The 14,413-nt window shown below is 52.6% G+C and overlaps 1 protein-coding gene across 1 annotated transcript; it reads right to left on the bottom strand.

Annotated features, from left to right (window-relative positions):
• Positions 1-7,270: 7,270 nt before the first annotated feature.
• Positions 7,271-10,667, bottom strand: Kbtbd13 (kelch repeat and BTB domain containing 13). Its single transcript, XM_021626432.2, has one exon. The coding sequence runs from the start codon at positions 10,408-10,410 to the stop codon at positions 9,034-9,036; it is 1,377 nt and encodes a 458-aa protein (XP_021482107.1). The 5' UTR covers positions 10,411-10,667; the 3' UTR covers positions 7,271-9,033.
• Positions 10,668-14,413: the final 3,746 nt, after the last annotated feature.

The following is a 14,413-nucleotide window of genomic DNA, read 5'->3' as shown; positions in this document are numbered from 1 at the left end:
CTTCAGGGGTCTCAGACTTTTCGAATGAGGGAGGATCCCAGAGCTTCACCCTCAGGGCAGGCACCTTGGGAACACTCACCTCTCCCTCAGACCCTAGGGGCCAAACCTTTGCTCCTGTGAATGCTGATGTCACAGGGGCACTTGGGCAACCAGGACTCTCTAAGAACATAGTCTCAGTTTCCCTCTTTCTCTCCTTCTTCCTCTCTCCCCTTCCCCCCTCACTCCTGTTCCAGGTCATGAGCCAAAACTGCCACGAAAGAACAACTAATCTGGCTCTGTGGATATGGCTAGGGTATGGCTCTGTTGGTTGACTGCTTGCCTAGCATGCATAAAACCTCGGATCCAAACACCAGTACCATATAAACCAGGAGTGAGGCTTCATGTTGGCAGTCCAGCGCTTAGGAGGTAGAGAGAAGTGAATCAGAAGTTCAGGGTCATTCTCAGCTACTGCTAGAGTTTGAGACCAGCCAAGGCTACATAAGACCCTGAGTTGTTTGCTTGCTTGCTTGCTTTTGTTTTTTTAATACATTCACCAATTCTCCCACCATACATCACTTTATTGCCTAGCATACCAGCTGAGTACAAGTCGGGGGGGGGGAGGAAGTGGATGAATACAAAACAAAACATAAAAAACAAAACAAAACAAAAAAACAAAACAAAACAAAACAAAAAAAAAAAAAAACGGGAAATGGTCTCCATCCTTCAGTGAGCTGCCAGAGCTGGGCTGGCTTTGGAGGCTGGTTAACACAAGTCACTTGCCTGGGCTGACAGTGGCGATGAAAAGGGGCTCAGAAGGGGTTCCTGGGGCTGCATTTGGCCAGGTCCGCCATCAGAGCTGGGTCCTAGCCAAGAATGCCTGCTGGTTCCATACCCTGTCCAGTGGCGGGGCACCCACCCCAGGCTCCAAGGCTCCTGCCACTGTTGGTGGCCCTCCTCCTGCCCACTCTCCTGAACCTGTCCTTATAAGGACCCATTCAGGAGATGCAAGTTCTGTGTCCTCTGGGCGACTGCCCACACAACGTCATCTGCTCTTTCTCTGCTCAAGATTTTTAACCTATGATTTGACTTATTTTGTCACTAAGAAAATGTTTCCAGGTTGAATAAAGACATTACTTGGGTTCCAGATGAGGATACAAAGATAAAAGCTAGGGTGCTCGGGACCTGGGGGCCCACCCAGGGCATGGCCTAGCCAGATTCCACACTCCCTCAGCAGCCAGGCAATTCCAAGAACTCAAGCAAACTCTGTGCTTAGGTAACTCCCCAAGGGAGCAGCCCCTCCCCTGCTGCAAGCCATCTTAGTGCATTGTCAAGGTGCCCTGTCCTCTCTTGACCAGGCGTGGACACACGTCACTGCTTGGGGCCAGCTTACTCTGGCACGTACCATTGGATCCTTGAGAGCCCCCCCTTCTGGTCCTGGCCTTGGAGAGGTGGGGCCTGCTCCTGCTGTAGAGCCTGTGCTACTAAGTGCCTAGCTTTCTCCATCCCAGGGAGCTCTGAATAAACCAGGGCCTCCAGTCTGTTCCTGTGCTCCTTCACTAGCAGAAGATGCTTCTGCACGTGGCCAAGCTCCCTGCTGGGTACGGTGGGGGAAAAAAACAAAACAGACATACATCCTTAGTACATCCTTCCTCCTGGAAACCTAGAGTCACCCCTGACTGCAAGGCTGGGAGAGGAAAACCAGGTGAGACTATGGGCCACCATGAGGCCTAGCTTCCAATGGAGACTCTGTCTTTACCAGGGACCTGACCCACAAGGCCCTGTGACCACTAAACAGTTCCCTCCTCCATCCTACCTCAAGGCCCTGAGGATAGGAGCCAAACCTGGCTGTCTCTGTCCTTTACCATGCCATAGCTCATGGTTAGAGGGGACACTCAAAAGTATTTTCTGGATAGAGAAATCAAAAGGCAAGAAGGGAACAAGGGAGGGCAAACTCAAGAAAGATACCCCTGTAAGAAGTGACCCCTACTGAAAAGAGTTGGCTTCCCTTAAAAGCAAAGGAAAGCTCTGTGGACTTGGGGTGCTACTCTCAGGCCATTTAGGGGACAAGGCAGCCATGCTTGGTCCTAGGTGCTCATTTCTCAGAGCTTGGAGGACCAGATGGACAGAACTGGGAGGAAGAAGAGATCCTGGTGGTTTCTAGGGTCCCAGTGTTCATCCTCAGGAGACCAGATGAGGCCAGAGCTGGCTTACAGCCCCAGGCCCACACTCCTTTGGAAGCAGGGTTAAGCAGAGAGGAGCCTGGGTCTTTCCTGAGTAGTCAGAGGCATACACCACAGGGCTCTGTGGCGCAGTGGGCTAAGCTCTATGGCGAGAGATGGATGTTGCCATCTTCGTCCCTTTGCTGTGCCATCCTAATTCCTACTGTGTGGTGGCTGAGGAGCAGCCTGGGGACAGTTCAGAACTGTTTTTGAGTAGCAGTGGGGAAGGTGGGGAGGCAGTTTCAGAACAAGTAAATGAAGTGTTTTTGAGCTTCTCAGGGGTGCATGGCCCTCAGGGACAGGTCATAAGGACAGCATATTCTTGGTATCTGTAGCAGGGAATGCCACCTGCACAGCCCAGCCGAGGTGACTCCTGCCTGGGGGAACACTGTCCCAGGTCCCTACAATGATGAGGGATCAGGGTTTACATTCCGGAGACAATGCCCTGGCAGAAAGAATGACGACAGATGTTCCCCAGGCCAAGAGGCCTTCTTTATGGCTTCCACTCCTGCCACAGGCAATGCCAACCTTCTACACTTGCAGCCAGACCAACTGCGACTGCTGAAATAACCCACAGCCCTTCCCTGAGGCGGAGAGCTTTCTGGTTCATTGACAGGAGTCAGGCGCTGCTTATTTGAAGTTCTTTCTGTGCTCCCGGAAGCCCTTTGAGTTTAGGCATTGTTACTGTGCCCACCACCAGATGCCTACCTGATATTCAGAGGCTAAACAGCTGCCCAGGAGCACCCAATCAGAAGGCCCTACAAATGGATTTGAATCCAGAAAGTCTGAGCTAGCAGACAGAGCATTCCTACACTCTGCTTGCTCTCCTTCCCATGGGCCTGCACACGGCTCGCTCCCTAACCCCATCACAAACATGGCTATCATGGGTGGTACTTCCTAGCCCACAGTAAGGGCCTCCAGAGGTCTCCCTGTGGGCCTTGGAGGAACCCATAGTTAAACTTTGTTACCTTCCCACCTAGCCAGGAGGAGAGAGCCAGGCCCAACATCGAGGCTGGACTTATGGGCCTGCTGGATCCCTTGCCAAGCAGGCACAGCCAGGAGCTCTTACATCTGCTTGTTTCCATTCCCAGCCTCGCCTCAGAGAAGTTCTAAAGGTCAGATTTTTCCCCTCAAAGTGGTTTGGGGAGGCAAGACTCCAGCTTCCGGTCATGGAGACACTACCCTTACCCGGAAGGCATTTCTCTGGTTCCCGTCAATGTGTGATGAGGCCAAGCTTTGAGGTGGACACTTGCCAAGATGCTTTACTGTGCCCGAACTTAACCGCCGGGTGACTGATGCCCAAATTGCTGAGGGCCAGAGGACACAGGCACACAGCCAGCCGGCTCTGGCCAGGAAAGATGGCATAAACTGGGTCATTAGAGGAAGCCTGAGGCCAGAGGCTGTTTACGAAGGGTGAAGGGCCACCCCAGGAGCGGCAGGAGGCAGTGATGGGGCAGCTCCCCACCCCTACACCTGAAGCCTGAAAGGAACAACTACCCGGCAGGAGCCATTGTTCAGATCAGCGGAAGAAAGTCAAAGCAAAACTGCTGGGAGTGGGAGCTGGGAAGCTGGCTCGCACTCCCTCCCCGGGCCCTTCTGAGTCTCCCAAGTCTCAGGAGCCCAGGGTGCGACCCAAACAGAGGCCTTGAGGGTTGTCAAACATCTTTGTCTGCCACATTCATGGCCTAAACAAGCTGCAGCTCCCATTCCCTGTAAAACAGAACCCAAGTTCTCCAGCCTGCATTCGGACTCCAGCCCCACCCATGGCCTCCCAGCCCAGGTGCTTAGCTCGGCCTGCAGGATGACTGCATGAGCCTTCAGGTCATCCTTATCTCCATCCCTCTTTTATACAAAAACCAAGTTTAGAGCTGGGGTGGCGGTACATGCCTGGAGTCTCAGTACTTGGGAGGCCGAAGCTGGAGGATCCCCTGAGTCCGGAAGTCCAAGGCCAGCCTGGGCAACATAAATCTCAGTCATCTCAGTTAGTAAGAAGTTTGGGGACACAATGCAATCTCAACACTGGTGGGAGTGGAGGATGAGAAATTCAGAAATTCAAGGTCAGCCTTGGCTACATAGAAAGTTTAAGGCCAGCTGGGGCTACAGGAGAACTGTTTCAAAAAAAAAAAAACCCCAGCCTGAGGGTGGGCACACACACACACACACACACACACACACACACAAATAAAAACTCATCTTAAAAAAAAAAATCAAGCCAGGACTGGAGAGATGGCTCATTAATTAAGAGCATGGCTGCCCTTCCAGAGGACCTGGGTTCAATTTCCAGCACCCACACGGCAGGTCACAGCCATCTGTAGTTCCACTTCCAAGGGACCTGACGCTCTCTCCTGGTCTCTCTTTGCTCCAGGATCATACAAGATGCACAGAAACACGTGTAGGTGAAACACTTATACAAATAAACTACAATGTTAAAAAAAAAAGTTATGCATGGCTGCACACACATCTTTAATCCCCGCACTCTGGAAGCAGACGCATACAGAAGGCCCGACTGGTCCATAGCGTGAGTTCCAGACCAGCTAGGACTACATGAGGTCCTGCCATTTAAACAAACCAACCAAACAGCTGGAGTCAACATTTGACTCTAAAGCCCGCTGGCTGTCAGACAAGCAAGGCTGTCCATGAAACCTCCTGTCATGGTGCCTTAGCATCTGTACAAGAAACGATTTACCTCTGCGTATGCACCTGTGCACACATGGCCGAGGTTGACCTTTCGTATAATTCCTCCTGAACTATCTACTTTGTTTTTAAAACAAGGCCTCTCCCTGGGCCCTGGGGCTTGCTAACCAGGCTGGCTGACCAGGGAGCCCCAGAGACTTAACTACTTTTGCCTCCCCAGAACTCGGATTACAAACCCATGTTACTGTGCTTGGCTTTTTGTTGTTGTTGTTTGGTTTTTTGGTTTTGGTAGGATGGCCTAAAATCCACTCTGTAGCTGAAGCTGGTCTTGAACTCTTGATCCTCGTGTTTATGTAAGTATTAGGAATCAAAGTCAGGTCCTTGTGCTTACAGGGCAAACACTTTAACGACTGTGCTCTCCTCAGCTCCCCCCTTACCTTTCTTAGCTGCAGAGATAACAGAGGGAGGGCTCTGTGTTTTCATGCTTTCTGACCACTGAGGCTGCATCGGACAGGGCTGCGATGAGACCTGTCCACTGGGGTCCTGTGTCCAAGATCCCACACTCAGGGAGAGCTTGTCTCGCACAGCTGTGCCTCACACCAGCACAGTTAATTTGCTGCTGCTCTTGAGGGGGTGACAGCAACTTGAACAAAGCAATTAGGATGAAGAAGAGGCCCAGTTGCTTGGGGCCAGAGGGAAATAAACAGACTGTTTCTGTGTATACTCTACCACCGAGAGGAGCCATCCTTCACCCCATGATTAGCATTTCAACCACAGCCTTTTCCCCTCCCTGGGAGGAAAAGGGACCGGGCTGCTGTTCCCGGATCTCATTCTTCCCTGCTCTTCATAAAGTCTTCCCTGCCACACACACACACACACACACACACAGCCCCCAGCCCTCACTGCCCCCGCCAGAAACTCCTCTGAAGTCCAAGGCTTGCTATGTACCTCCCCCAGGTTTTTTTTTTTTTTCCTTAATCACTCTATTGACTCATCCGTTTGTTCTGACAGAAGGTATCTATTAAACCCTACTCATTCATCTAACAGATGGGATACATCTTTGCTACGTTGTAGACACTGTTCCTGGTGCTAGTGATACATCAGTTAACAACACAAACAAAAGTCTCTGCTCTTGAGCTGGGAACACAGCCCAGGGGTAAGGTGCTAGCCTAGCATGCTCGAAGTCCTGGGATCAGTCCCTAGCACCATGGGTTGGGAGATCCCTGCTCTCAAGGAGTTCAAATTTTAGCAGGGAGAAAAAGACAACAAACAAAACAAAACAAACAAACAAAAAAACAAACAAACAAAAAACAGGTGAAAATAATGGCTGGAGAGAGAGAACTTGGCAGTTAAAGAGTACATACTACTCTTGCAGAGGACCACATTTGTGTGTGTGTGTGTGTGTGTGTGTGTCACTGTTCTATTGTGTGCCTGTGTGCATTCATACATGTGTGTGCACATGACTTTGTCCGTAGGCCAGAAGACAGCTGTTTCTCCTCAGATGCCATCCATAAGCCTTTTCTTTTTCTTCCTAAGCAGAGCTCTTTCACGGGCCTGGGACTCAGCAGGTAGGCAAGGCTGGCTGCCCAGCAGCTCCAGGAACTTGGAAGCCTCTGGCTTGCCAGTGCTGGGACTGAGCACATGCTTCCACACCCAGATGGTTCAGGTGGATGCTTGGGATTAAACTCAAGTCCTTGTGCTTCCAAGGTAAACACTTACCAACTGCGCTACCTGTAGTTCCCCTCATTTTTTTTTTTTTTTAACATGGGCTTTTGAGATTAAATCCAGGTCCTTCCACTTGCAAGGGGAGGACTTTACCAACAGGGCTATCTCCTTAGTTTACCTCAAAATTCTTTTGTGTGTATGTTGTTGTTGTTTTATTTTAATCTGCTTTCTTTTATTTGAGACAGTGTCTCTTTCTGTAGCCCTGGCTGTCCAGGAACTTGCTATGCAGAGATCCACCTGCCTCTGCCCCCTGAGCGCTAGGGTGAAAGATGTGCACTACCACACCCAGCTCTTGCTCGACATTCTCAAACAGTTAAATAAGTCAGCTCGGGGGAAACTGTATGAACGCGGCATGCTCACCACTATGCATAAAAGACCTCTCTGAAAGAAGGCGCCACTCTTACTATTGCATGGCCCCAGACACCATTAAGTCCCGCAATAGCCTGTGGGGTGCACATTTCTGCACGCACGCATATGAAGATGCAAAGATTCTTTTCCAGAACAAAACTATTAAAATGATGGTTTTATGAGCCATCTTCATTTCTGACCTAGCAAACTTACTCCCTCACACCTTTGCCAATTCAGTGTACAAATTTCTGTCTCAGACAATCTTTTCAACCAGGCTCGCATTCTTCCAATTCCCTATTAGTGAGATGAATAAGTCATTGACTAATGATTAAAATCTCTTCGAATGTATGAGTTCCTTTGTGTGGGTATGTGCATGTTCGTCCACACATGCATGCGTGTTTGAGTGTGTGTAAACTTATAAACTTAGAAAGAACCACAAGTGAGGGACCGTGGAAAAAAATGAATGTAAAAATGGTTTGCCTAGAATTTGTAGGCTACAAATGTCAGAGTTTATTGCTGTGATTCATCATCAGACTAGACTATTACAAAGACTAGACAATTCCACACTGCTAAGGCAGCTTATTTCAGGTTTGGGACACACATCAGGGGAAGAGGTAGTAAGTGGCAGCCCAACACCAGGCTCCATGCCCAGGAAGTACCTTGCCCACGCTGTGTGCCCTGTGTCTGAAGCCAGAGTTTTCTATGAGCCTCGGGTCCTGGAAGATGGAGACTATCCCGGGCCACTGAGAGACGTCTGCCCTGGACACGACCAGACTGCAGGGCTGAAGCAAGCATCTAAAACAGAAGCTGTGTCGCTTTTAAGACAGGAATTGCTTAACAACATGTGTCAGCAGCAGACTCCTCGATAGTGGTTCTTGTAAGACATCATTTCATTCTGCAGGCAAGGCAGTGCAACGCCCCATTAATAGCAGGGGACTGCTACAATTGCCGGTCTGCATACACCCAACACAGAATGTCGCAGAGATCAATGAGTGACACAGGCAGCCAGTCCTGCAGAGAGGAGGTGGGCATGGAGCTGATAAAGAGAAAGAGGAAAGGCACTATAGGCCCAGGGAAGGGCCACAGCAGAGATTACGGAGCCTGTGGTATATCTAGGAAGGAATGCACCAAGATCAGCAGGAATAGGCTCCTTACACCTTAAGGGACCTGAAGTCAGGGGATTAACAGTCTCAAAGTAATAACCAAAAGAGATAGGTCAAGGATTTACCCCTGGAGGATCCCGTTCCATCCCAGCCCCTGAAGCTGTTCAAGGAACCCTTGCTCCTTCCTACATCTGGCTCCAGGCTCAACTAAATTTTAACTGCTACAATTCAGTCCAGCCTCACTCACTATGAAATGCTTCCGTCTCCAGCTGTCCTGACTTAAAGGCTAGAGCCTTTAAGATTCAGACAGAGATTCTGTCTGGTCCGCTCTTTCCCGTCTCTGAGAGCGCTCAGACCCTGTGGACTGACCCGGCTCCTCCAGGCTGTATTCTGTCTCCTCTACGCCGCTTATATATGTGCCTACTTCCGGGACTTGCAGCCTTTCTTTATCTCCCCTTCACCATGCTGACTGCTTTCGTTTTGTTTGTTTGTTTATTGTTTGGTTTTTGTTTTTTGCATTGTGTATTGTTTGCTTATTTTTTTCAATCAGCATGTTGCTTTTAGTTTGTGTGGAGGCAAATTCTGTGTAGACCTTTTTTTGGTCATCCTGACACTTCTCTTAAGACGGAGTTGCCTAGGCTAGTCTCCAAGCTTTCTGTGCCCAGGCTACTACAGCTCCCGCCAGACCCAGCGTTGAGTTGACACTGTGCGTGCTAGTCAGCAGCTCGGTTAGCAACACTTCACCCTCTTCTAGACACAGCTCCAAATTGTTGGCCATTCACTCACAAGCCTGGACTGCCCAAATCGTGACCCCGTCCGTTTCCCTGAGATTGTGACCCACCAGCTCTCGGTGGAGCCCGCGTGCTTTGAGGACCCAGGCATCGGCGTTGCTCAGGACCTCGTGGGCACCCACACACCACCCGAAAGCAGACCTGAGTGTCCCGACAGGGAAAAAGGAGTCCCAGGAGCTCCTCAAGCCAGGCTCACACAGCCAAGGCTTATGAAGACTGGTGTGTCTTCTGAAGTCACAGCTCTGGCAATGCGGTGGCCACCGGCCCGGTAGTGCCCGGGGGCAGCCGCAGGAGGAAGGTCTGGAGAGAGCCTGGCCGAGGAAACCCAGCCTTCTCCCTGAGCAGCCGCCACGTGCCATCTTCAATGGCATAGACCAACGTGGACACACGGTTCACGGTATAGACGGTGTCCCCACGCACCACGGACGTGAAGAGTGCTCCCTTGCTGTTGACAAACTGGCCGGGTAGCGATGTCCACTGGCCCGTGACCAGGTTGAAGCAATCGATGGCACAGTGCAGGAAATCATCGGAAGGGCCATTACGCACCACATAGAGACTGTCGCGATGGGCCACCATGAAGTGGCCGTAGCTCTGCGAACGACACAGTTCAGCCACGGGCAGCCACCTGTCCATCTGCACCACGTACTCCACGATGGCGGTGACGTCCGCCGGCTTCCACAGGCACACGAAGAGGCGGCCCCGCGCCTGGGCGCAGGGAACCCCCGTAGCCGGCTGGGGCAAGTCGGCCACGAAGCTCCAGCAGCCGGTGGCCGGGTCATAGCGCTCCACGGAGCTCATGGGCGTCCTCTGGAACTCACCGCCGATGGCGTAGAGACGGCCTTCGAAGCCAGCCAGCGCCATATCGTAGCGCGGCTGGTGCGGGCTGGGGAACTCGCACCACGTGCCGCCTTCCGGGTCGTAACAGAAGCCCAGCTCCACCACCTCCTTGCTGGCGCCGCACACGCCACCCACGATGTAGAGCTTGTTGCCCAGCGTGGCCACGCCCGCCAGCAGCGTGCTGGCCTCCAGGGGCAGCGCGGCCAGCGTGCGCCACGCGTCCTCCTCCTCGTCCAGGAAGCACATGGTGCGCGACGCGTCCTCCAGGAAGCCGGGCGTGGGCGTGTGCGTGCTCACGGCCACGTAGGTGCTGGGGCGCAGCGCCGCCACGTAGGCGCGGGCCTCGGGCAGCTCGAGCTCCGCCTGCAGCTCGCGCGCGCCGTCGCGGATGAAGAGCGCGGCGCTGTGCAGCACGTCGCGCAGGCCGAAGGCGGCGGCCGCGTCGCACAGCAGCGAGCAGTTGTCCGACGTGACGCTGTGCTCCAGGAAGCGCGCGAGCGCCGGCGCCTGCAGGAAGGCGGCGCACTCCACCGCCTGCAGCAGCTCCTCGTCGGCCGCCAGCGCCGGCCGCTCCCCGCGCAGCACCCGCAGCGCCAGGCCGAAGCCCGCGGCGCTCAGCGCGCCCAGGCGCACCTCGGCCGCGCGTGCCTCCCGCATGCCGGAGCGGAAGAGCCCGCGGAAGAAACCGCAGTGCTCCACCAGCAGCGACTGCTCCGCCTGGAAGAGTTGGCCGTCCACCCACACCTGCACCGGGACCTCGGGGCCTGGGGGCATGATGAGCCGGAGGGGCGGAGGCTGCTGCCGCTGGGGGGCCTGGAGATGCCCCGGGCCACTGACTCTGGGGCTACCCCGGGGCGGGGAGGAAAAAAAAAACTTCCCTGGGGGATATAAATACCTTCCTGGCTAAAGATAGGACGGGCGCATGTGATGTGGCCCGCAGGCTTGGATGGCCGCCGGGCCCAGAGGGCATCTGGACACCTGTGTGGTCATTCACTTCTGTTGAGAGACTAGTGACAAGGGCCGGTGAGATGGTCCAGCAGCTAAAGGATCTTGCTTGCGAGCCTGGTTGACCTGGTTTCAACCTGGAACCTACCTAAAGGGAAAATCCACTCTACCAAGTTGTCCTGTGGCCTTTGTATTAGCACTGCGGAATTCATGCCACCTCCACACAGACTTTTTTTTTTTTAAGTCTCTCGGATAACTTTTATTTTAAAGGAATAATCGGCGACAGTACTAAGTAGCTGCTGTATACCCACTGCATGCCGGGTCTTGTCAGGCCTGCTTGTAAACATACCCTATTTAACTGGCACCGGGGCAAACTGTGTGCCCTTATACAGAGCATGTGCCTAGCCTCTGTTTCCTCATCTTTAAGATGGGGTCAGTAGAATCACCTATTTACAGTACTGGGACAAATTCCGTAAAGTGTTGTGAATGAAGCCTTGTCCAAGGTCATTCTGCTGAGGACAATCGTACATCAGCTCAAAAGAGTGGGGAAGGCAGGTTGAAAGGAGAAACCAAGTGAATGGTTCAGGCCAGGGTTCTAAGATGTGCCCATTTTTTTTTTTTTAAGATTTATTTTATTTATTTATTTATTACATATACAGCATTCTGCCTGCATACCAGAAGAGGGCACCAGATCTCATTACAGACAGCTGTGAGCCACCATGTGGGTGCTGGGAATTGAACTCAGGACCTCTGGAAGAGCAGCCAGTGCTCTTAACCTCTGGGCCATCTCTCCAGCCCCCATGCTTGCTGGTTAGCCCAGTCAGTCCCCTACTCATGTTTTGCCTGCATGTAAGTGCATCCCATGCACTGCCTTTGGATGCCGGAAGGGGCCTCAGACCCCTTGGAACTGGAATTAAGGACAGGTGAGTCACCTTGTGAATGCAGCTGGAAGTACTGGGAATCGAGGCCTGGTCCTCTGGAAGAGGAGTTGAGTGGTCTCTGGAGCCCTGCCTGAATCTCTTTTTCATGGAATGGAGCATCCAGCAAGCTCCTGTAAGTGGAAGCCACCCCTCGCTTGGGATGGAAGTGGGAAGCTGGAGTTTCCTTTCCACCTGCCTGACCCCTCTGTGGCTGTCATCTTGAGTGTGTAACAGCGTAGGTGCTGGGAGGACGGTGCACTTGTGGATGAGATCTTTTTCACACAGTAACAGCTACACTTAAAGTGCATCACATAAGCAGATTGACTCCTAGTCTTTGTAGTAGTTACTAGGGCCCTTCCCCCAATTTCCCTGTTGAATAGACAATATCCACTTACTTTTTACAGCAACCCTCTGAGCTGGATTTCCCCTCTAGATGGGGTCTGATATGTCCTAGGCTGGCTTCAGACTTGCTGTGCAGTGAGGATGACCCCGAACCTCCAGCCTCCACTTCCCATGTGCTGGGATCACAGGCGTGTGCCAGCATGCCCAGTTTATGTGGTGCTGGGGTTGACCCCTGAGCTTTGTGCATGGCAAGCGAGGACTCTGCTTGCTGAGTCACACCGCAGCCCTGAACTAGATGCTGCTAACACTGGTTGATAGATAAGGAGACTAAGAACCAGGGGGTCAGCCCATGACCAGCAGGTGGAAGATTTGGGGTTTGACCCTAGTGTATGTGCCCTTAAGCATGCTCCTCTGTTGCCTCCTGTGCTGTGAGTCTGGGGCAGTGGAAGGAACCAGAGTGTAAGAAAGAGCCATGCCCAAGGTCTTGCAGCTTGGGACACTCAACCCCAGGCCTGCCACAGTCCAGTCCATGGCATGTTTCCTAGTGCATGGCTTTCCTAGTTGATCACCTAATCAGAACGAAAAGAGTTTGATGACTCCTGTCTCCTTCCACTCCACGCTGCAGGTAAGAAAACTGGGGACCAGACTTTCATAGAATGGTATATGCCCTTTGGGAGAGGTTTGGCTTTGGTCCACCTTTGGGAGGATGGAATAGTTACCCATTACCAGAAAGGAAGTAGAAGGAGAGCAGCAAAGAACATAGACATAGAACCTACAGATGAATCTGCAAGACCCACAGCAAATGTGCCTCCCCTAAGGCACTCCCTAGCTCTCAGCCCATCAAACCAGGCCTAGGGTGTGGGGACCACTTGTGTGAGCCTGGGAAGCCAGAGGCCTGGAAGACAACTGCCAGAAATATCTCCGAAGCTCTGCCCCAGGGACCAGGCAGGAAGAGGGAAACAGATGGGGGTGGGGTGGGCAGAAGTCCCATGAGTACTGTCCCAGGCCCTCTGCCAACATCCCTCCTTCCCTGAGACCAGACATTGTCTGGAAGGGCCTAGAATGTTCCAGGCCGTAGGTATGACAGCCCTTTCTTGGGGACAAGAGGACGCTGTTGTGTTAGATCTTTGCCTATGTCCTTGTTAGGCCTTGGTGACAGGAAGAGTGTCTGGGAGGCTTTCAGATTTTGGGGGAGGTGTGTGTGTGTGACTATGTCTTCCGGCCCTATAGCCTGCTCCCCCACCTAGCCTGGCCTCATCTCTCCGCCTGCCTAGCCTTGCCTCAGAAAGGAGAGGGGCTAGAGAAGGCAGGCTGTCAGGACAGAGCTGCTGCGTAGTTGCCCTCAGCTAGCCTGTTCAGACACCTAGTGGAAGCCAGACTGAGCCAGATGGAACCATCACAGGCCTCTCCTAAGAGCAGGAAGCAAAAATCACAAAACTCTTGCAGACTGAATGAAGTTTATCCTTCAACCCATTTTTCCCCCAAGTCAAGACTTCTTGAGTGGGCGGGGGCATATGCACACACCCTGTTCCTGCCTTCCACAGCCTGATGATGGGGAGGGGTCCGCATAAGGTAAGATCATGGTTCTGATTCTGAGCCGAGGCTCTGCCCTTTCGCCCCACCCTCAGGGCCCCAGCTGCTGCTGTGTGGGACTTTCCTCCTCCCAGATCCTGAGTGGCCCTCTGGGATATGGAGAGGACAAGGAACTGTCTTGGCTGTGGGCAGCTCACAGAGTTCCCAGGCCCTGCCCGACCCCTGCCCGAACTCTAGCAAACCCCCTCTCCACTCTGCACTCCCCACACTGAGAGACATGGGGGTGGGGAGGAAAGGCAGGCAGGCAGGCAATCAGGCTCTGAGCCCTGGAGGGGCACAGTCCCAGGCCTTATTCACATCTGCAGCCACACGCTCAGCACTGAACAGAGTCCCTCTCTCTCTCTCCCTTCCCCCCAGTGCTGGGGTTACAGCCTGGCTTGAGCCTGGCTCAAGCAAACCACAAACTTTTAAAATATTTACTTATTTAATTTTTACATGTATGTGTGTTTCGCCTGCATGTATGTATGTGCACCAAGTGAGTGCCTGGTGCCTGCAGAGGTCAGAAGAAGGTGTCAGATTCTTTAGGGCTGGTGTTAAGGATGGCTGTGAGGCTGGAGAGATGGCTCAGAGGTTAAGAGCACTGGCTGTTCTTCCAGATGGTCCTGTGTTCAAGTCCCAGCCACCACTTGGTGGTTCATAACCATCTGTAATGAGATCTGGTGCCCTCCCCTGGTGTGCAGCTGTACATGCAGATGGAACATTGTCTATGTAATAAATAAACCAACAAAGCTTTTTAAAAAAATGGTTGTGATCCACCAGGTGGGTAACGGGTACCGAAACTAGACCTTCTGCAAGAGCAATAGGTGTTCTTAATTGCGGAGCCATCTCTCTAGCAGGGTCTATTCAAGGGAATCCTGGGTCCCAACCTGTTGGAATCCCCAGTGAGCTGAGGGAAATCCAGTTTCTGTCCTAGAACTTTGCCTGATGGAGGAGACATAACTGTGTCCTTGGAGAAAACACTGCATGAACTGACTCGC

This window comes from Meriones unguiculatus, chromosome 6 (genome assembly GCF_030254825.1).
Source record: "Meriones unguiculatus strain TT.TT164.6M chromosome 6, Bangor_MerUng_6.1, whole genome shotgun sequence".
Classification (NCBI taxonomy): Eukaryota; Metazoa; Chordata; class Mammalia; order Rodentia; family Muridae; genus Meriones; species Meriones unguiculatus.
Note: the sequence above shows the minus strand (reverse complement) of the source record. Positions and strands in the feature narration are given on the sequence as shown.

Coding starts and splice junctions, on each gene's coding strand:
- Kbtbd13 (XM_021626432.2), bottom strand. CDS start 10,410: ATGCCCCCAGGCCCCGAGGTCCCGGTGCAGGTGTGGGTGGACGGCCAA.